Source organism: Molothrus aeneus, chromosome 18, assembly GCF_037042795.1.
Source record: "Molothrus aeneus isolate 106 chromosome 18, BPBGC_Maene_1.0, whole genome shotgun sequence".
In the NCBI taxonomy this organism is placed as follows: Eukaryota; Metazoa; Chordata; class Aves; order Passeriformes; family Icteridae; genus Molothrus; species Molothrus aeneus.
Window position 1 is genome coordinate 13786897 of NC_089663.1, and position 22962 is coordinate 13809858.

The 22962-nt window shown below is 48.1% G+C and overlaps 1 protein-coding gene across 1 annotated transcript in view; it reads left to right on the forward strand.

The window, feature by feature from the left end:
* The first annotated feature begins 1394 nt into the window (after positions 1–1394).
* ADGRD1 (adhesion G protein-coupled receptor D1) overlaps positions 1395–22962 on the forward strand; it is a 124436-nt gene continuing 102868 nt past the window's right edge. Inside the window, exons 1-12 of the mRNA XM_066562091.1 lie at positions 1395–1478; positions 1575–1611; positions 4420–4503; positions 9622–9744; positions 10079–10258; positions 11378–11626; positions 14201–14268; positions 15506–15661; positions 17575–17634; positions 18466–18583; positions 19293–19403; positions 22268–22343. Coding sequence (XP_066418188.1) covers positions 1410–1478; positions 1575–1611; positions 4420–4503; positions 9622–9744; positions 10079–10258; positions 11378–11626; positions 14201–14268; positions 15506–15661; positions 17575–17634; positions 18466–18583; positions 19293–19403; positions 22268–22343 — 1331 coding nt within the window. The 5' untranslated portion in view covers positions 1395–1409. The remainder of the gene's footprint in view (positions 1479–1574; positions 1612–4419; positions 4504–9621; positions 9745–10078; positions 10259–11377; positions 11627–14200; positions 14269–15505; positions 15662–17574; positions 17635–18465; positions 18584–19292; positions 19404–22267; positions 22344–22962) is intronic.

Here is a 22962-nt window from a genome sequence, read left to right on the forward strand (position 1 = left end):
CGCTCCCAGGTGCGGATTTTGGGGAGCTCCCCTCCCTGCCGGGGCCGCTCCCAGCGGCGGGACCGGGACGGGAATGGAGAGAAAGGGACAGGAATGGAAATAAATGGAGAGGAAGGGAGAGGAATGGACAGGAATGGAGAGAAAGGGACAGGAGTGGAGAGGAATAGATAGAAATGGAGAGGAATGGACAGGAATAGATAGGAATGGAGAGGAATGGGAAGGAATAGACAGGAGTGGAGAGGAATGGATAGGAATGGACAGGAATGGGAAGGAATAGATAGGAATGGACAGGAGTGGAGAGGAATGGACAGGAGTGGAGAGGAATGGACAGGAATGGACAGGAGTGGAGAGGAATAGACAGGAGTGGGAAGGAATGGAGAGGAATGGGAAGGAATAGATAGAAATGGGCAGGAATGGAGAGGAATGGACAGGAGTGGAGAGGAATGGGAAGGAGCGGGGTGGGACGGGGCAGGCGGGGAGCGCTGACATCACCGCAGGGCGCGGGCTGGGGAGCGGCGCGGTCCCGGTCCCGCTCCCGCCGCTCCTTTCGGCCCCTTCCGGCTCCTTTCGGCCCCTTCCGGCTCCTTTCGGGTAATTTCAGCCCATTTCGGCCCATCTGAGCCCACCCGGGAGCCAGCGAGGAGTTTCCCCCGGGGGTCAGCGAGGCAGCGCCTCCAGAGCGAGCGGAGACCGCGGACAGAAAGTTACACACCAGATCTTTTCGGCCCGTTTGAGCTCATTTCAGCCCATTTCAGCCCGTCTGAGCCCACCTGGGAGAGGACAGGGCGTTTTCCCGGGCTCTCTCTCCCTGCAGCGCCTCGGAGCGAGCGGAGCCGCGGGGAGCACGGACCGCGGACAGAAAGTTGCAGATAAGCTCATTCCGGACCGTTTCGGCTCATTCCGGACCGTTTCGGCGCATTCCGGCTCATTTCGGACCATTCCGGCTCGTTTCGGACCGTTTCGGCTCGTTTCGGACCATCTCAGCCCGTCTGAGCGCACCCGGGAGCCATCGAGGAGTTTTCTCCGGGGTCGCAGGCAGCGCTCGGGGCCGGGGAGCGCGGACGCGGACAGAAAGTCCCGAACCAGGTCTTTTCTATTCGGCACACGCTGGGATCGAGGTGTTGGGCTTCTTGCCACGGGACAGCGCAACTGCGGCGCTTGGTGCGCGTTTCTGTGAATTTTCCTGCGGTCACGGGAGTTTATTCGGAGTTAAATGAAGATACCGAGGGGTGAAGCAAGAAAACAACGCTTGGAGGGTCTGGAGGGATTTTTTGCTAGCACTGAAGGAATGGACCTTTTGAACCTGCGTGGAAAATGTCCTTTTTGATACCAAAAGTCGCAAAGGAAAACTTATGATTGGAATCTTACAGGAGTTTGAGTTCGGCTGTACTTTTAACCTTGCGTAGACCATGGAGAGTTTGTTCTCGCTGCTCTGTTGCCATTATTCTCTGCTGATTTTATTTCAGCAGAAATATCAGGTAATGCTCGGAATCCTCTCAGTCTGGAGGGGTGCTCGGGCTCCTCGTGGCGGGTTTTGCCTGGCCGTGTCTCACTGTGTGGTGTTTTATGTGCAGGTGTACGGGAACCATTCCCAGCTCCCCAAACACCCAGGTAAGGAATGCTCTGCTTCCCTTTTCTGACAATGCGCTTGAGAATTTATTGGCTTTTTTTGCGGTTTCTGGGGTTTTTTATTTCCATAATAGCCCCAAAGAAGCTGAGCCCATGTTTGAGTGCCAGCCTGCATTGAAGGTATGATGTCCAAAGTGTCAGGCTGTACGGGCGCTGTGAATTCAGTTCCCCACCCACGGAATATCCTGACACAAACACATTTGGAGGAAAATGCCTTGGATTTGGTGTGTGGGACAGTCCTGTCCTCGCTCTCCTGAGTGTGAGTTTCTGAATCAGATCTCTGCACAGACTATTTCCCTTTCCCTCCCGTGTTCAGCGTTTTTGGTTCAGCAATGAGCAGTTGGATGTGCCAGTTTGTTCACTTTGCTGTTCTCTGGCGTGGCTTCAACTCCTCTCCCCTCCTCCCAGCCTCACACTTGGGTTTAAATCAGTCACAGAGCAGATTAAGGATTTCTCATCTGTTTCCAACGTAAAAAAACTCCCTGAGAGCTCAGAAGGGTTTGTGTGTGCAACTGCAGAATTCCTCTGTTTATATAAATAGTTTAACCTCAAGCCTCATGGTGGTGTGCAAGTACAGTTTTACTGCTTTGCCAGCCCTGGGTTGCCTTTTTCAGCTTTCACCACATGTAATTATTCTCAAGTAAAAGGCAGAGCGATGGGGAGAGGCCATGTCTGTTGAAGGAGTAATTAATGGCTTCTGCTCCACCAAAAAAAAAAAGAGTCCTCTTTCCTAAAAACGAGGAAATTCTGTGGCTTCTGGCTGGTGAACAAAGGGGAAACCCTGCTGCCCCAGGTGGGAGTCCACGGGCTGGGTTGGGCTGCAGGGTTTGCCGCAGGCTTGGAGCAGCCCTGAGGCCTCTCCTGAGCGGGGTCACTGCCTGTGGAAGGGTTTTACATTCAGGGCAGCCAGTGCTTGATCCAGAGGTCTCAGCTGAGCTGGGCTTGCCCCGATTTTTCGGATTTTGTTTTGTGTGGGTGCCCGTGCTCCGAGGCTGGCGGTGCCCTTGTCCTGGCAGTGCCAGCTGGGCCCTTCTGGGCCCTCCCGGCACCCAGAGGCCATGGAGAACCACAGATCCCATTTCCCTCCCAGGGGACATCCCCATCGTATCTGCCTGTACTCTGCTCCCTTCCTGAGGGAAAGCCTCTATGGCAACAGCAAACACTGAGTTAGGTGGGCTAAGAATAGATGCTGAATTAATGAATTCAGTTATGAATCATTTGTTAGATATCTCTGCCGTGGTTGACTTTGGAAGCGAGTCTGGGTAGTTCTTGTACCCTCACAAGATGCAGAACTTGGAGTTCTGTTTCCTCAGGCCTGCAATTGCTTTTTGTGAACTTTAGCAATTTTATCAACTTTGCGCTCAAAATAAAGAAATAAATCTTAGGATCCCATCTGTGTCGCACCTCAGAAACTGCACCATGAGGATGGAGGCCATCAAGGGGCTCTCCAGGGGGGCATCAGGCACTTCATTGAAGCTTTTGCACCTTCGTGGTACAAAACTCTGGTGTATCAAGGACAAGGACAGAGCAAGCATCAAACAGCAAAAGGGTTTGGTCTGCAAGGTGAAGAAAGGTGTGGGATGAGGCCAAGGACACAGCTCCTGCCTCGGGTTAATGTGCACAGCAGGTGTGGGGAGGGTTTGCAGTGTCTGACACCTCAAGTGGGGTTTGACAGACTTTCCTGTCAGCTCCACACCTCAGGCTCCTGAAGTATTGTTTGGGGTGGAAAATGGTTGCAGGGCAGAGAACAAGAAATGTGGTGTGATAGGAAGCCTGGCTCTGTTTGTCCCTGTTACCCTTTGTGTTGTCCCAGTAGCCCGGGCTGGTGGGATGAAATGCATGATGGAGCACCTGTGGAAAAACTTCTGTATCTGTGTCACCTTCCCCAAACTATCTTAGCTGTAGGACATGCTGCATTCATTTCATCACATCTCATTAAATTAATTGTTTTGTAAATAAAGGGTTTCTTGCAGCAAGCAAGATAGTAAGAAATTACAAGTCATGTTTTTGTACACTAGTAATGCTCTACCCTTGAAATAGAATTGTTATCTTGACAGAAAATTTGGTTGTTTTGGGCAGCCTGCTCCTGATTAAGTTTGAGTGAGCCCAGGTCCCAGAATTTGTTCAAGCTCTGGTCCATCAGCCTGTACAGACAGAATGGCACTGGAAACCTGCAGGCTCTGGCCTTTGCCAGCTTGAGAAGCTGCTGGAAAGGGGAACTGCAGGAAAACCAAAGGTTCCCATGAGGTCCAGAGGGGGTTCAGGGTTTGGGGTGCAGGGAAGGCTCTGGAGGCAGGGCTGGTGCCAGGCAGGTGGGAGCTGTTCCTTCAGCCCCTCGGTGCCCTGGCAGCTCCTGTCAGGATAGCCCAGCTGCCCTGGTGCCCCCAGGAGCAGGGATGGGTGCTCTGAACCCCCCCTGGGCATCCCCAGGGCTCCAAACCTCAGGAAAATCTGGAAATGCTCTGGAGTGACCCCTCAGCCCCAGTGGATGCTGCCACGTTCACCAGCAGAGGTTTAGCCAGAGATTGTGACACGTTTTAGGTGCAATTAGAAGGAGAATCAGCTGGGATTTAGAAGCAGGTTTTCTGCAGTGGTTAATCAGTGATAAGGCTTTAATCTACTCTGCTGCTCTGATTTATGGCCTCGCTTGTGTGCCACGCTTGATTTACATAAAATATTTCGGTTTACTTAACCTTTCAACCTCTTTTATGGTTATTTTCTGTGGAGACTTGTTACACACCTTGTTGCTCTTTTTAATTTAATAATCTCCCGACCTGTGTTTCTTGAAAGGGTTCAAAGTCCTGGCATCAGCCTCCCACTACTGGCCCCTGGAAGATGTGGATGGAATTCACGAGTTCCGGGACACCAACGGAGGTACCAAGGCCTTCCCTGGCTCCGTGCCTGCCTGCAGGAGATGGCAAAGGGGGTCACTTCTGTAGCTCAGAGGTTGGGGTTTTTCCCCAGTTAATGTGTTTGCAGGGCTCCCGTACCCAAATGATGTTGTATTTGTGATTTCTGATTTTTGTGGAGTGTTCTCCGAGGTTTTATGGGCTGGGTGTGCATTGCTGAGGTTATAAAGAGAAGAGGTTTGTGATCCAAGGAGCCACTGAGATCACACTGTTACTGGCCCCAGTGCTCTCAGGGGTCTCTCCCTTGGCTTTGGGGGAGCTCAGTGCCCGAGCTCCTCAGGCATTCTGAATGTTTGTGTAGCTCTACAGACAAAAACGAGTGCTAGGTGTCCAGATGAGAGCCCACACCTTCCTATCTGCCTTTGGGAGTTTCCTTATTGCAGTGTGAGCTGATAGAAGTTAAATTCTTTTTCCAGCTGGGCAAAATCAGAAGAGATTTGCCGAGGCAAAGCTGTTCCTGGTGAGCCAGGGTGGGACTGTGTGAGCCAGAGGGAATGGCACTTCTGCTCCCAGGGTGGAGGTGCAGCCCCTGGCTGTCCCCCTGAGCTGTGGGGGCGTCCCTCCCTCCCCAGGAGTGAGCTGAGCTCTGTCCCTTGGAGGCTCAGGCTCCCCAGGACTCCCCAGGAGCTGATTTTGCCCTGCTGACACCTTGGCCAGCTCCAGATGTGCTGCTGTGCATCCCCAGAGCGTTCCCCAAACCTTCTGCCAGAAGTGGCAATATCAATCTCTGATCTGTGAATATCCAAATCCCTTCATTGGAGAGGTGTTCAGGTGTTTTCAGCCTAAACTTTGTCCTCTTTCCCTAACATTTCTGAAAGGAATGGAATTGCCTGACCAGAAATAGATCTGGGCAATATTCTGCTTCCATTGGGAGCTGATGGCAGCATTCCTCCTGACTGCAAGAGAACAATAATTTGGCTCACAGAAGTTGCCACATAAGTTCTCTCAAAGTGTGTTAAAGTAATTTTCTGACCCTGGACTCCACGTGGTTTCAAAAAGAGTGAAGTGCTCCATATCTAGCACTGTCTTGGCAGTCACATTACAACCGAGCTGTTTGGAAAATGATATATGTAAAATACAGCTCTTGCAAAAGGACAATTGATGTTAGATTGTTTCTCAAATTTAGTTAAATTTTACTCCAGCAAAATTCAGAAATATTTCAGTGTCTTGGAAGAGAGAAAGCAGAACAGATGAAGTTCCTGCTCCTACCAACCTTCACTTGCAGGAAGGGTTCTGGCTCACAGGAGCAATCTCTTTGGATTCCCATTACAACATGGTGATAAAGAAATTTATAGATGAGCCAGCTGCAGCACTTTGCTGCACAAATTGGGTGGGTTTTTTCTTGCAGGGGCCTCAGTAGCCAGAGGTGTTTGTCTCTGCAGTGCAGCTCTGGCAGTGCTGAGCTCTCTCTGCACTGGATGGCTCAGGTTCCTCCCACTTGTCTATGTTGTGCCTTATCAGACACAGGTATCATTTCAGCTGCCTCCAGCAGAGGTTTTATCTGTCTGATATTTCACTTTGATATACAAGAAAAGTGTGCTTTATTGTTGCAATCTACTCCAGGTGACAATTTGCTCCATTCTGATTACACCACTCTTCTGTTCATTGCAGAGCCTGCCTTGTTTTTCCACTCATCAGATCATGCAATTATTTTCATTCCATGTTTCTCCTCTTAAATCCTTGAAGCACCATGATCTGTCTGTCACGTTAATCCATTTTATTTGTTGAAGTCATTGTGTGTGAAGCCAGATTTATATCTCTCAAAGCATTCGTCTGCTGAGAGTGTGGCGGCAAATTAATGCTTTGGAAATCTCAGCACTAGCAGCAATTGAAAGGAAACAATCAGCTCAAAATATAGCAAATAAAAGGAAAGTGGCCGTGCTCAGGTTTTTCATCTGGCCCCTTGATTGCCATGCATTTTTACCTGGAGGTTTTTGTGTGTGTTTTTCTTTTCCTAAGAGCATTTGTCTTTTTGTTCTGTGAGCTCAGTTGGTCTAAATGCCAAATCAATGTCTCTCCATCTACTTTCATGGGCTTTTCATCAGGCTTTATTTGCCTGCCCAGGGTAAACAATTACAGTGTGCAAGATACTGTTAAATTTTCAAAATCAGAGAAAAAAAAATACAGAATAAAACCTTATGGTCAGACATAAAAAAGTTGGAGGTTTTCTGATATTTGGCTGGAGTTTCTTGTATTTTGATTTGTGCCCGTTGCTCTGATTTGCTCTCTGGGCACAAATGAGCAGAGCCTGGCCCATTTTTCCATCTCCAGCTGGGATTTTACAGATTTCTCTGCTCAGTACCGGAGGGAAACCTTCCTCCAGTGGCTCTGCCTTTCCCTGAGCAGGTGGAGCCCAGGGCAAATCTCAATCAGCAGATCTGTGATTTGTGCTGTGTGAGAGATATGAACTGGCCAATTCATTGCTGGTGGTGTTTATTCATTGTTTGCTCATTTGCTTGTTTTCTTTTGTTGTTCCACCCAGCTCTAAGAATCCACAACTTCACTGTGCTTCCTCCCCATAACTCTACCTTTGTAAATACCAATGACTCTGCCTACTCTAACTTCTCTGCAACTGTAGGTGAGGATTTGCTGGTTTTTTGTTCTGCATTTCTCAGGCGTGGATGGTTCTTGTAACCTCGGATTCAGAGTGAACTCTGGGTTTGGGTTCAAGTGCTCGTGTGGTAAAAGCGTTGTTTATTATTATTATTATTATTATTATTATTATTATTATTATTATTATTATTATTTCACTGTCACACGTTGCTGGAAAAGCAGCCCTGCAGTGTTACCTGCATTGCTGGAATTCTGGAAGAGGCATCCCCACGTGAATCCCATAGGAGGATGGGCCCCAGGGATCCTCCAAAATCTATAAAAAATAATATTATGCTTAAAAGAAGCAGAGGTGACGTTTCAGAGGAACATATAAGAATAAGCAGGTTATTTTTTTTCTTGTCTTTCAAGGCTAAAATGGAAAAGAAGCCCTCTGTTTTTCACTGGTTTGTAATAGTTTTAGAGGACATGTTGAGAAAGACAAATGCAAGCAGATTTGCAAAGCCTGGCAGTGAGGTGTTGTCAGTCACAACAACATGGGTTAACATGATGGTTTGTTTTGGCTTTTTGTTTGTTTGTTTTCTTAATGAGAAGCAAATATTTCTATCTATGTCCTTATATTAATTTTTTGAACATCCACACCCAGAAACTGCCAAGTCCCAGGCAGGAGCCTGGCAGACTGGAAAGCAGCTACAGCAGCTTAAAGTCACTTAATTTCAGGAACTGCATTTGTGCTGTGGAGCTGCAGTTGAAACGTGACCTGGTGCCCACTGTGCCTTAGGTATTAACTGACATCAAACTGTCAGAAACCCGGCCTGGGGAGAAGGATGGAAGTGGTGAAACTGTCACTTGGGCTGCTCAGACAGTAACACTTTTATATTGCAATACTAAAGCCACTATTTTTTTACTCTCTAACAGTAAAAGTATGCTGGCAAATGGGAGCTCTATTAATGATGAACTTCAAATGACCCTAATTCCTTCCAGTCCTCTCTTATCTGCTTTATAGACCATTTGCATAGTTCTCACATAATAAAGTGTGCTCAGTATGAACATCACAGAGTGACACCCATGGCAAGGAAGGGCTGGGGGAACAGAAATGTGTCACCTTATGGGAACTTCCCTGCAGAGAGGGAAATTTATAATTCAGGTGCCTTGAGAGGAGTTTGGAAATGCTTGATTTACCCCATAGTGCACACTCATATTTTTAAAAGGAACTGAATTTTATCTGTCAGTTAGAGGCAGGACTTGATGGTTTCTTCCTCAAAAGGAGGGAAAGATACCTGAAAACGGATGTTTTAATGAGGATTTGGGATGAGCAAACAGAGCATTGAAACTTGCATTCCCTGCATTCATTCAGGAAAGGAAAATGTCTCCCATGCCAGAGCTCCCTCAGAGCAGCTCTTCTCAATGCTTTTCCAGAAGAAATTCTGAAGAAGGTCCCAAACCCAGCGTTCTGAACCCTCACAGCCCTTGCAGAAATTCCATCCCAAGAACGGTGGGAGCAGAAATCCCCCACCAAAACCTGACATTGTCCACTCAGAAACAGCAATCCAACATTCTCTGCTCTCTGCAGGCATCTCAGCCCAGCAGGAGGTTTTGGTTGTGATTTTTGATTGTGGTTTCCCATTGTGGGCATTGCTGAAATCAGCCAGGACAAACAGGAACGCTCCCCATCACCCTCTGTCAGCTGCACTCAGGCCTTGGTGAGGTCAGTGATGCAGCAAACAAGCCCCAGGTTTCTGTGCTGAGAGATTCCTGTGCCTCAGCTGGTGGGAGAGGACCACCAGTGCTGTTCTCTGGGAGGGAACACGAGGAAATCACAAACAAATCAGTCGTTGTCCCCATTGGATAAATGGTCATTATCCCCATTGGATAAATGGTCATTATCCCTTTGGATAAAGCAATTGCCCTTCCAGGGGCCAAGGACAGCCCAGCAGAGCGTGTCTGACAGCAGATCTGTTTCTGTCTTTGAGTGCACCTTGTCAGGGATCTTTCACTGAGTTATTTCTCAGTGAAAACGAGTTTGATAACCAGCTTGCCCTTTCAAAAAATGAAAAAAAAGAAACACTATTTTGTTACGTTTTAATTGGTGAAGGAATTTATTTGCTGGCTCAGCCTAACGTAGTAAGACAGCTCTAGGAAGGGTCTGGCATTCCAAACTCTGCAAAGCGTAAAGTTTACTCAGATTACTCAAAAATAATCATTTTTGGGTGTATGGGTTCTGTCAGTCTTAGTTAAGCACAGAGCTGAGTGGATATGAGGGTAATAATATTTACAAACCTGAAATCAAAGAGGTGTCTGTGTGGTCTTTAAAAATACAACAAACCACTGACAAATGGAAACAAACAAAGAAACTGAACACACAAAACTGGCAAGCTGGAACAAAAGCACCAAAAAGGAAAACAAACAGCAAGTGACAAAGCCAGACAGTTGGAGCCAGATAAACATCCGAGCTATAGCAGGCTGCTAAAATCACATTTCCAGGAAGTTTTCCTTTATGTGAATGTTAAACTGGATTTTGCTTTTGCTCTAGATATTGTAGAAGGGATGGTGAACAAAGGGATTTATGTCACTGAAAAGAAAGGAGTCACCTTTCTCTTCTTTGGGAGCTACAGAAATTCCTGCATCAGTAATCCAGAGGCTTGTGGGCCTGAAGGTGAGACACTCGTTCATTGTGATTGACTCTTCTTTTGCTGCCAAATTATTCAATAATCATTGTTTCTTTCCTCCTTGGAATGAAATCTAAAAATGAGGCTTGACGCTTTGTTGACTTCTAAGACAATTGAGTGTTGATTGCTGAAATTTTAGCCTTTTCTAACTGCAGGTTAAATTAGAACCGGAGCTTTGCTGATTTTAAAAATGCTGTCCTGGTTTATGCCAGCAGATGATCTGTGCTCAAAGGCATCCCCACTGCCTGTGTTCTGCACACTGGAAATGTTCAGTTGCGCTCGGTTTTTTCATTCACGTCTCCTCTCCCTTGCTTTCCTCAGGGGTAACATTTTCCTTCTTCTGGAAGACCCAAGACCAGCAGGCCAAGCTGCTCCCTGCCTCTGGAGGCCGAGTGATTTCCAGCGGTTTCAAAATCTGCTCAAACGAAGGCGAGGGCTCCGTGGAGTTCTACACGCGGGGAAATGCAATGATGAAGTGGAAAGCAAGCTTCAGCCCACCAGGTAAAGTTTCTGTATTTAAAAAAAACACCAGATTTCTTTCTTGCACTTTGCTTTTTTCCTGCACACAGAGGTGGTGAGAAGAGCACAACTTGAGGAAAGAGAAGGGGGTGTATAAAATAGCTACAGGCCTCTGTGCTGAGAACAGAGGATAAGATGCAAAAGGAAAGCAGTGATGTATTATAGAACACTGGCCATGGCCAGCAGCCCCTGGGCCCAGCTTGCAGAGGGGTCTGGAGTTCAGTCCTCGTTAACTCCTGTGGTTCTTGCACGTCTGAGTGGGAACAGGAGCCAGGAATGCAGATTCATCCCTGGCAGCTCCCAGGGCACCCCAGGGCTGCTCCCTGCTGAATTCAGCCTTTATTTGGAAACTCTCTGACTGCTCTTTGGTGCCTTCATGATTCTGTTTCTGTTGAGTGCCAGGTTTCCTGTGCCAAGCCATAGCATTAATAAACATTTTGGTGTATCACATATCTCACTGCTTCTGTCTAAACTGTGCCTTGCTGGGGAACACTAATATCTACTGACTGGAACAAATGCTGGTCTTCCCCTAATGCTAATGGCATTCCATAAATATTTTCTGGCCCTAATTTGACTGCCTGTACCTTGTTAAAATAGGACTCATGGTAGCAGTTTCATAAACCTTAATGAATCAGTTCAGAAATCTTCTTTTAAGAGAAAAGCTGCAAACGGCAAGAATAATTCACACGTTTGTGGATTATCCAGTCCAAGTGAAAATGAGTATTGTGTTTTCTGGCTCTCAAGCATAACCAGGGAATGGTGAGAACTCTTGAGTGGTTTATGTGCTTGTTCTCCAGCTCTTGCAGTCCTTGTGCTGCTCTCTCTGGCCTGAGTTTGAGGCAGGAGTGAAGAGCCCTCAGGTCTCAGCCAGCAGCACTCAGCAGGGGGAATTTATGGAGCTGCAGTGAGCCCAGGTTCAGGCAAGGCTGAGGGCATCCTGCCAGGCATGGGCTTCCCCAGAGGGGTGAGGATTCATGGGCACAGCACCAGCATCCCATGGCTCACCATTGGCCTCCCTGGCAGCTCCATGGCAGGGAGAGTCCAGCAGGGAGCTCTGGATGGAGCTGCCCCCAGCCCTGCTGTGCCTCTGCTGCCTTGCAGGTCCCTACTGGACCCACGTGCTGTTCACCTGGCGGTCGAGGGAAGGCCTGAAGGTGTACGTGAACGGCACGCTGAGCACCACGGACCCCGAGGGGAAGGTGTTCTATGACTATGGGGACGCCAGCCCTGACCTGCTGGGCACGGAGGGAGCAGCCCCACGCTCCGTCAGCGGCGCCTTCGACGAGTTTGTGATCTGGGAGAGGGCGCTGAGCCCGCGCGAGGTGCGCCAGTACTTCACTGCTGCCGTGGGTGAGTGCGGGCAGGGCACCTGTGAGGAGAAATGGCTGCTCGCTTTCCATAGTTTGTGTTATACGTGAATTAGCCAATTTGATTAACAAGGAGAATTTACTCAGTATTAAAATACAACTGCAAAAAGGCCACAAGCACAGATCAGACCAGCGCTGAGCCCGCGCGAGGTGCGCCAGTGCTTCACTGCCGCCGTGGGTGAGTGGGGCAGGGTGTGCCTGACACCTCTGGGAAATGGCTGCTCACTTTTCATAGTTTGTGTTATAAATTAATCAGCCAGTTTGATTAACAAGGAGGATTTATCCAGTATTAAAATACAATCATAAAAAGGCCACAAGCAAAGGTCAGATCGCGCGAGGTGCCACTGCTTCACTGCCACTGTGGGTGAGTGGGGCTGGGGCCGGGCTGGGCAGGGCACCTGTGAGAAATGGCTGCTCACTTTTCATAGTTTTCAATCTTTAAAAAGTTTATAATGCTCTGGTCATGGTGGAAAAAATGCTTTTGTATTTGGCTGCTGTATCTTTGACAACAATGAGGGTTACTATAACACTGTCCCATTTATCACCCTCTGTGATTAATGCAGCTCCACAAGAATGTTCTGCTGCCAAACCCCAGAGCAGCAGATTTTCAAATTTCCCCAATTCATCAATACGTGTGTACGTGTGCCCTGTCCCGCTGCCAGGGAGGAATGGCTTGAATAAACACAGGGAGAGCCCTTTTTAACCCCTTTTTAACCCTGTGGGCTCCCAGCACTGCCCTCTGACAGAGCGGGAAGGTCCTCCCAGGGAATCAAATCCTGTGCAGGGCTCTGCTCCCTCTCCTTCCCTCTGGGCCCCAAATCTGATTCTACACATCAGTGCTGGGAGCTCCAATTCTGCTAAATCCAGATTTTTCCAGAGCTGTGCAGAATTCTGCCTGCATCCCACCTTTAATCCTGGCTGATTTTCAGGAGGCTGCATCCCAAACTCCTTGATTTGTGCCTTGGGGTGTTCATGCTGTGAGCACCTGTGACTTTACTGCAATTTCCATGGCATTAATTGCCCTGTTGATGGGTTTTTCTCCTAAACCCTGGTTCCACAGGTTTTTTAGTGTCATGTGGAACTATCAGAATGCTGTGAAAAACAAATGTATGCCTCTTAATTGAAAGTGAAGCTGGATATGTATTTTCCAGGGGCTTAGAAATTCAAATGTAAAGGGATGCCAGGTATATATTTTTTTTAATTAGACAGAAGAATTCCTAGCCAACATTGCTTTAATGTGATCAAGTGTTTTGGAGCACCTGGGAAATGTGGCAATTTAATTTTTGGCTTTTCTCTTTAAAATAATAGACTGATTGGATTTTATAAAATTTCCCACTTAATGTATGAAATTAGAATGTTCTCAGAGGAAGCAATGGGTATTACAATGGTAATGAACAGAGGTAGAAAGGTTATGATATCTATTTATTGATTTTGGGGGATTTCTAGCAGGGTTGAAGCAGGGTAATATGCTTTGACATAAGCAAATAGGACAGCCTGGTTTTTAATTGAATGAATGCTCATGTTCCTTTTGGATCCGTGAGAGAAACGGGTCCTGTGGATGCAGCTAATGTTGGATTGCACTGAGACTCCACACCCCTGGCAAATAATAACCCTTGGTCAGATGTAGATTAGAAGAAAATTTGATTCCTCTATCACAAATGAGTAATAAATCCCTTATCACAGAAAGGAATCAATGCTCTTTAAATGGAGCGACTGAAGGCCGTCCAGAATCAAGTTTATTCTCTCTGTCTTGACAAATCATTTCTGCCATGCTCATCTGGTCGTTTTCATCACCATTTCTACCCCTGCTCTTCCATGTGGGGGTTCCTCAGTTTTGCTGCAAGCACTGGGAGTATTTCCACTGGCTTTGGATGTTTCTCAGACATTCAGATAGCACAGATTTCTGATGGGCAAAAGCCTTTCCGAGCTTGCCCTTGTGGGTGTGATTTTATTTGGCACTGGGACAATCCAGCCTCGAGATCTGAGTCAGCTCCAGCAGCTGGGGATGGGAGCTGGGGCTTCACCCTCCTTTTTCCAGGGTCCCAGTCCCAGTTTGTCTCACTTACAGAAATAAAACAAGATCTTCCATGACATTGTCAGAGCTGTCCACAGATCATCATTTATTTCTGATAAGGCAGAGGATTTAAAATAACTCCAAACTTTAAAGAATTTCTGTAAATGTTGGGGAAGAAGCTGGAGGAGAAAGATGGATGTCAGTGTTGTAACTGTACCTTTGACCTTTTTTATTGAGATATAACACTTGAAATTTCCTGTTTGCAAACCAAGATTTAGGTATGTAAGACTTCAACTACTGCAATGCTCATCTGTAATAAGATGATGGAATAAAACTGATGACAGCATCAGAAAATTATATTTTTTAAACAAGGCTGTGTGGCTACATTACTGGAAATAAATAAAGTCCACAGAAATCTGTTGCTTTCAGTTGGAACTGATCCAGCCTGAGGTGGGAATGAATATATATATATATAAAATATTATGTATCTGATATAAGAAATCCAGATTTGTAACAGCCTCATTTGTGTTTGTATTTCCCCAGGTGTGCAAGTGCTGCTCTCTTCAACACTTCCCTGGTCTCTGATGACAACCACAACAAACCCCTCTGTGGTAGGACAGAGCTCAGACCCCTCCATAATGGCACAACATGCAGAAATCAGAGTTACACTGATTTACTCCTCCCTGCCCCATTTCTGCTAATGGCACTTCTTTTCATACCCCAGTTATAAGTGCCTTTGGACAGAAGTTTTAGCCACTATGGGAAGGTGGGAACACAAAGGAAATTCCCTGTTAAATAAGATATTTACTACATTAAAAAATTTTTTTTAAAAGTAGCAACTTCTGAAGTATTACTGTTAACTTTGAAAATATAGGAGGCTAAAACCCATTTTGATAATTTTCCTTTTCCTTCCCTCCTTCGGCCCATACAGATAATTTGGGATATTCTGTGCTGAATTGTGTCTCTGCTGAAGGCAGTAGGAATAATTTGGGATATTATGTGCTGAGTTGTGTCCATGGGGGGGCCCATACAGATAATCTGGGATATTCTGTGCTGTTTTCTGCCCTGCTGGGGCCATACAGATAACCTGGGCTATCCTGTGCTGTTCTCTGCCCTGCTGAGGGCAGTGTGAATGATTTGGGATATGTTGTATGTCTGCTGAGGGCAGTGTGGATAACCTGGGCTATCCTGTGCTGATTTCTGTCCCTGCTGAGGGCAGTGTGGATAATTTGGGCTATCCTGTGCTGATTTCTGTCCCTGCTGAGGGCAGTGTGGATGATTTGGGATATGTTGTATGTCTGCTGAGGGCAGTGTGGATAACCTGGCTGTCCTCTGCCCCGCTGAGGGCAGTGTGGATAATTTGGGATATTCTGTGCTGATTTCTGTCCCTGCTGAGGGCAGTGTGGATAACCTGGCTGTCCTGTGCTGTTCTCTGCCCTGCTGAGGGCAGTGTGGATAATTTGGGATATTCTGTGCTGATTTCTGTCCCTGCTGAGGGCAGTGTGGATAATTTGGGATATCCTGTGCTGATTTCTGTCCCTGCTGAGGGCAGTGTGGATAACCTGGCTGTCCTGTGCTGTTCTCTGCCCTGCTGAGGGCAGTGTGGATGATTTGGGATATTCTGTGCTGATTTCTGTCCCTGCTGAGGGCAGTGTGGATAATTTGGGATATCCTGTGCTGATTTCTGTCCCTGCTGAGGGCAGTGTGGATAACCTGGCTGTCCTGTGCTGTTCTCTGCCCTGCTGAGGGCAGTGTGGATGATTTGGGATATTCTGTGCTGATTTCTGTCCCTGCTGAGGGCAGTGTGGATAACCTGGCTGTCCTGTGCTGTTCTCTGCCCCGCTGCAGCTCCCCACCGACGCCTACCAGCCCGTCCTGGCGGCGCTGAGCCAGCACAGGGGCAGCTCCCCCCCGGCCCTGTCCCTGCTGGGGCACCTGCAGAACGTGTCCTCCAGCCTGCCCAGCAAAGCCCTGGCCCAGCACACGGCCCTGAGCCTGGCCCAGGTGAGTGGGGCCCCAGGTGAGCTCCCAGGGGAGCCTGGCACGTCCAGGGCAGCTTGGAGAGGCTCTGCTCACTGCAGACAGCACCTGTGAAAGGAGCAGCGGCTCTTTAGGGAGCAGCAGGAGTTGAGCAGAGCTGAAATGTCTCTCTGAATGTCTGAAATCTCCCTGGAGATGGTCCTTTATGCCTTTGGACCCGTCCTGAGCAAGGAAGGCACTGAGGGGCTGGATCTCCTCTCCCAAACATCAAGGACAAGAGGAAATGGCCTCAGGTGGTGCCACGGGAGACTTCAGTTGGATTTTAGGGTAAAACCCTTTTCTGAAAGGGTTTCAAGCACTGGGGCAGCCTGCCCAGGGAGATGGGGAGTCACTGTCTCCTCTGAAATGGGCTCAAGGAGTTTATTTTATTTATTTATTATCTCCTCTGAAATGGGCTCAAGGAGTTTATTTTATTTATTTATCTCCTCTGAAATGGGCTCAAGGAGTTTATTTTATTTATTTATCTCCTCTGAAATGGGCTCAAGGAGTTTATTTTATCCAGGCCATTCCACAGAGGGGGAAAAGCAAGCGGGTGTTTTCTGCAGTGTGAGCTGAGAACAAGGGCCGTGTCCCACTAACATAAAGTTATAACAGTGCTGGAAAGTGATGGGCATCTAATTCCCCGATTCCAGCAGCTGCCAAGCCATTATTGCAGAAATCAGCTCTGGCCCTGCTGCTGATTGTTCCCCTAAGCCTGAGGGTAATTCCAGAGTGACAAGGGCGCTTTAGTCAGACAAAAAATACAAATAAACCTCCTGAAACCCACAGGGACAGCGCCTGAGAGACTGCGTTAAAAGCTTAGCATTTGCAAACTCTAAAGCTTGGATTTCACGGATCACAGTGTAATATGCAGCAAAAGCCCTTCTGAAAAGCTTTAATTCGCCATTTCCTTTGTTTTCCCGGAATATTTCCGTGGCTGTGGCTGCAGCATCCTGCCCGACCCCGTACCTGCTTCCCACACCACTGCAGTCCCTGTCTGGGCTGCTCTGTGTGCCACCACAGCGATTTGCAGGCAGAAACGTGGGCCATGATTATCTTTAGCAGAGCTGGTTTGGGACACAAATACAAGAGTCTGCTCATACACAGCAGCCCTGTCATTTGCCTGATTGATGTGAGGCTCTGCATTGTCTGCAGCTAATTCTGAGAGACAGCCACTGAGCCTGCATGAGATTTTCTGTGCCGTTATCTCTGCCTGATTGTGTACGCCTCACAGCACCAGGAAATTTGATTTAAGTGATGTGCAATAAACTCTCTGATTACTGACGCACATTATAATGAATCGCTTCTGACAAGTCTGACTTGGGTTTGTTATGTGGTGTCTTCCACATCTCACTGTGGAACTTCACTTATTCATTCCCTGAAGGCTTTTTAATGGGTGAGTTAAAGCTGGAAACGTGGGTTTTCTCTTTTAATTTTCAGTGCAGTTTTCTGTGCTCCCTTTTCCCCTTCCATGGCAGCAGGACTCCCCAGCCCTGTTGGGACAGAGCCTGTCCCACTCTGCAGTGCCCCAGGCCAGGCTGCACAGGGTGGAATCAGAGGATTTTTAAGGTCCCTTCCAAGCCTCCATGGTTCTACAGATGCCACATGAGTTTAGGCAAAACAGGAGAATAATTCCTTCAGCCTCAGTCCCGGGGTTAGCTCAGCTGTGGTGGCTGCACCTGGGCAGTTACACCGTGCTGGGGCTGCCAGTGAAATCATTGTCACCCTGGGAAGGGACACAGAACATGCTGAGGGTGCTGGCAGGCAGAGGTGCAGCTGTGGCTGCAATGGGAGTGGGTTTGTCACCCCAACGTGACCCTGAGAAAATCCTGGCAGAGATCTGCCCTGCCAGGAGATGTAGCTGATCAATAAGAAATCGAGTTTTATTTGTCTTTCAGGCATTTTTAAAAGCTATTGAAGATTTCCTGTTACTGTCTGACTGGATTGATGGACCAGAGGTAAGAGAAATGGGCTCAGATTGGTGATTTCCCTCAGTTGCACAAATCCACATGATGATACTGAAATGGCTGTCACTATTATTTCACTTGCTGGGATTTTTTGGCACTATGACTTATTTTATCATCTGTCACTGATGAAAGACCTGCAGGGTGAATCCAGAAATTTCCTGGGTTTTTTTTGCTTGAATCTTAAGACAACACAGATTTCAGGAGAGAGAGCTTTTAAACTGAGAGAAGGAGAAGCTAAAGCACAGGGAGGTCTCATTGAAGCCCAAAATGCTTTTGAGACAAAAAGATGTCTAATTGATTTAAGTTCTTAGTGTCAGATCCTTGATCATCTCTGGTGTAAATGGATTTCAGATAAAACAGGTTTCCTTTTCACTGAAACATGCATTAACTCTGAGATTTTATGAATCAAGTTTCAGCCTGGAGGGTTAAAGTTGCTCTTCTACTGAGGAGCATTTGAATAAAGATGAGAGAAAGGCTGAACTGCAGTGTCTCAGCTTGTGCTCGACCTGGTACCAATCTCTAGATGTTGTCAGAAGCAATTCTGCCCGGTCCCTGGCCCCGTCCTGCTGAGTGCAGCTGGCTGTGGGGCTGTGGGGCTGCTCTCCCTTGCCTGCTCCCTAAGCAGCATTTGGGAATTGCACTCGGGTGGCTCCGGGCTGGGCGGCACCTTCTGCAGGGAGGGTGGGAGCCACTGGGCTGGGCAGGGACCCCAGTGTCCCCTGGGCTGTGCTCAGTCCCTGCTCGCCCTGCGTGTGTCTGTCCCTGCTCACCCCCGTGTCTGTCTGTCCCTGCTCACCCCCGTGTCTGTCTGTCCCTCCGCAGAGCCTCGCCGTGCTCAGCAGCCTGATCCACACCATCGACACGGTGCTGGCTCACCTGTCCCTGCACCTGGAGGGGAACTCGCTACCTCTGGCCCTCGAGGGCTCCTCTCCTGTGGCAGGTGGGGCTGGCACAGCTGGTGGGGCTGGCACAGCTGGTGGGGCTGGCACAGCTGGCACAGCTGGTGGGGCTGGCACAGCTGGTGGGGCTGGCACAGCTGGCACAGCTGCTCCTCTTCTCCTGAAGCCCCTGGGCCTGAGCTCTCCTTGCCAGCGCAGGGCCCAGCTTCTCATCCCTCTGAGGAATGCCAAAATGAGGTGATGGGCTCTGGCTGTGCCTGGGCTTCCCTGGGGTTGTTTGGGGAGGAATTCAGAGTTTGGGTTATGTGTGAAGGGTTCAGTAATGCTGTGCTAATACAGTTAAAGGGCCTGGAGCTCATATGCAGCTCCTGGAGGTTTGGGTGCTACAAAACCTTCATCTTCACAATGGTTTTGCACGGGACTAAAAATGATGGGAATAGTTTTGACCTTTTTGGAGAATTTTATTTTACTGCAGGTTAGCATCCTGGCACCTTAATCTGATCTGCATCTTTGGATGCTGTAGGTGCCAGGCACCCATCACTGCCTGCATCTCTCCCACAGGGGCTCTCAGGTGCAGGGCTCAGTGCCTGCAGGGCAGGGCAGCAGTGCTGCTGCTGCTGCTGCTCTGAGCCTGCCCTGGTGTTTAAACACAGGAATATTGAAATGGCTGCACAGCTCGGGGAGGCAGGGTGAGCAGCCAGGGGGTGCAGGGGCTGTGGGTGTGCTGATGTTTCTGTCTGGCCATCACAGATTATGCTGTGGTCAAAATGCACCCTCAGAGCCTGAACGTGTCCCACTATCGATTCCCGTCCCGAGGGCAGAGCTACGTCTCCATTCCCAGTGAAGCTTTCCATGGAAAAGGTAAGGAAGAGATTAAAGAGAGAACTGGACCCGTGTGCACAGGGTACCTGAAAAGGATTTTGCTGTAGAGCAGCTTTTGGTTCACTTTATTTTGGCAGGTAACTGATTTGGTCCCTGTGGATTGCACTGAGTCTGAGGAAGCAGCAGTGCTCCTGTCAGGCTAACGAGCAATTAATGTGGTGGAGTTTTCATACTAATTGGATTAATATTGAATAATGGGGCTGAACTACAGAGACTGAAACCATTTAATTCTGACACATTTTTACATCAGAGAAGCCATAATTTCATAATTATTCTTTTTAATTATCTGAACTGGTTATTTTTAAGAAATTCTAGGATGTCAGGTCAGGTATTACCTATCCCTTCATGCAAAATTGGTCTTCTGTCTAAAATTAAACTGTAAAATTAGAGGCTTAAGCAATAGCAGCTACAGGAACGGAATGAAGATTAAGAGTACACTCATGGCAAAAAGGCAGAACTCAGAAATCCATACCTATGCAAAAATTGTAATAACCCCAAAAAGAAGCATGGCTAAAATCTGCTCCTTTAGTCAAGACTCTAAAATAGCAATGTTAAGTTAATTATCTGTGCTTTACTCAGAGGTTGAAGGAACCCATTTACAAAAGCATCTACTTCCATTCTCAAATCTTTGAAAATGTGACTTCTGTGCCCCAAATTCCAACCCACAGAATTTACCCACCCCGAGGCTTTTCTGCAGTCACCTCTGAAGAGGGATGGTCGATCCCTCCTCCATAAAGTGCAAAGTTAGCTGAAAATAACCTGCAGTGAGAAATTCTCTGCTAATTACTGAACTGTCTGCCTGAATGGTGCTGACAGCTTTGTTTCTTTGCACTGGCAGGGGCTCTGGCTGGAGACTGCAAGTCCTCCCAGGTTTGAGTAACTGTAATTGCAAACCAACTTTGGAATGCCAAAAATAGCACGTGAGGGGAGTTTTTCCCTTTCCCACTTCTACAGTTCCTCACCATACAGGTTTTCTTTGATTTCCCAGAACATTGTCGTGCTTTGTATCCTGAAACGATCCAGGGCATTAAATGTTTTACTCTTTTCCAGCTGAAGCTCACTTCTGAGCAATTTCAGCCTTCTACACTGTCCAGATGAGCTAACCTAAAAAAATCTGTTCTTTCACCTTAAACAGCTGACACTAGAAGTACTTGGAACCCGACAAAAGGGACAGTAAGAGACATCTGTGTGGCTCACTCTGAGAAAACACACCTCTGTCTCTGAGGGCAGTGAACTGCCTGGAATGTGGGCAGCAAGCAGCACTGGGGCTGATGGTTTGGGTTTGTTCAGCTCCAGCCTGGCTGTGCTGGGGCCCCTGGAGCCCTTCCTGCTGCTGGGGGTTATAATTGCCAATGGGTGGATCAGCAGCTGGGTTTGGAGGTGCAGCTGTGCAGCACAGGCATTTCTGTCTCTCTCTTTGCCCTGTGCTGTGCAGTCTGCTCACCCCTTGTCACTGGGCACAGCCCTCAGGGCCCTGCCAAGGCCAGGCTGGGCAGTGTCACAAACATCTTTTATGGAAAATCCTTCCCTTAGGATTTTCCCTCCTGAGAAGCTGAGAGGCCTCAGGAACAAAATGTACCCAATGGTTATCTGCTGCTGTGGAATGCAACAGGTGCAGCTGGGATTGGCCTCATGTGGTTGTTTCTAATTAATGGCCAATCACAGCCCAACTGGCTTGGACACAGAGCCGAGCCACGAACCTTTGTGATCACTCCTATTCTATTCTTAGCTAGGCTTCTGATGAAATCCTTTCTTCTATTCTTTTAATATAGTTTTAATATAATATATATCATAAAATAATAAATCAAGCCTTCTGAAACATGGAGTCAACATTCTCATCTCTTCCCCCATCCTCAGACCCCTGTGAGCACGGTCACAGGGCAGGGCTGGGCAAGGCAGGGCCCTCAGTGAACAAGGGCTGCAGCCCTGGAAGGGTTCTCCTGCTTGGCACTGCTGCCCTGAGCAATAACCCTGCCCTGAGCAATAACCCTGTTCTCTCTCCCTGTTCTCAGCAATAACCCTGTTCCCTCTCCCTGTTCTCTCTCCCTGTTCTCTCTCCCTGTTCTCAGCAATAATCCTGTTCCCTCTCCCTGTTCTCTCTCCCTGTTCTCTCTCCCTGTTCCCTCTCCCTGATCTCAGCAATAACCCTGTTCCCTCTCCCTGTTCTCTCTCCCTGTTCCCTCTCCCTGTTCCCTCTCCCTGTTCTCAGCAATAACCCTGTTCCCTCTCCCTGTTCTCTCTCCCTGTTCCCTCTCCCTGTTCTCAGCAATAACCCTGTTCCCTCTCCCTGTTCTCTCTCCCTGTTCCCTCTCCCTGTTCTCAGCAATAACCCTGTTCCCTCTCCCTGTTCCCTCTCCCTGTTCTCTCTCCCTGTTCTCTCTCCCTGTTCCCTCTCCCTGATCTCAGCAATAACCCTGTTCCCTCTCCCTGTTCCCTCTCCCTGTTCCCTCTCCCTGTTCCCTCTCCCTGTTCCCTCTCCCTGTTCCCTCTCCCTGTTCTCAGCAATAACCCTGTTCCCTCTCCCTGTTCTCTCTCCCTGTTCTCTCTCCCTGTTCCCTCTCCCTGATCTCAGCAATAACCCTGTTCCCTCTCCCTGATCTCAGCAATAACCCTGTTCCCTCTCCCTGATCTCAGCAATAACCCTGTTCCCTCTCCCTGTTCCCTCTCCCTGTTCTCTCTCCCTGTTCCCTCTCCCTGATCTCAGCAATAACCCTGTTCTCTCTCCTTGTTCCCTCTCCCTGATCTCAGCAATAACCCTGTTCCCTCTCCCTGTTCTCTCTCCCTGTTCCCTCTCCCTGATCTCAGCAATAACCCTGTTCTCTCTCCCTGTTCCCTCTCCACAGGCTGCATCACCATCGTGGGCCTGCTGTACCACAACATGCATCACTTCTTCAATAACATCAACCCCCTGGACACCAGGTGAGTGCCTGGCTGCTCCAGGTGACCCCTCAGCCATTCCCAAAGGGCATTTCCCAGGCAGTGCAGGCTGTGCTGTTGGCTGTTCACACTCAGCTAGTCCCTAAATGGCATTGCCCAGTGATTACTGGCAATGCTCTCCCACAGGTGGCTCTGCCTCCAGTCTGCAATATTCTGTACTCACATGAGGAAATTGAGGCAATAACTTACCAGAGCCTATGTTTTCCAAAGAGGGGGATCGATGCAATTTCTTAAGGTAATGAGATGTAATCTCAGTTTTTCAAAGGGAGAAAGAGAATTAAAATGATCCTGGCTCAGGTCAAAGTTTATTGAAGGTGCTGCATGTCAAAGCTCTGTGTTCTAATGCACTGTCAGGTCCTGGGGCTCTGGTACACAAATGGAACAGAGCTGTAGTCTTGGAGGGCATTCCCTGAAATCTGTGGGGCAGGACAATCTGGAGATCCCTTCCTGCTCCCCTGAGCTGGGTTTGATTTCAGCTCTCATTTCCAGAATGAAGGCTCTGCCCTGTCACAGCATTAACAAAACACAAAGTCACTGGAAAAGGAAATGTTTCCTAGATTTCTACAATTAATTCAAGCTGCTTGAAATGTCTGCAGTGTGT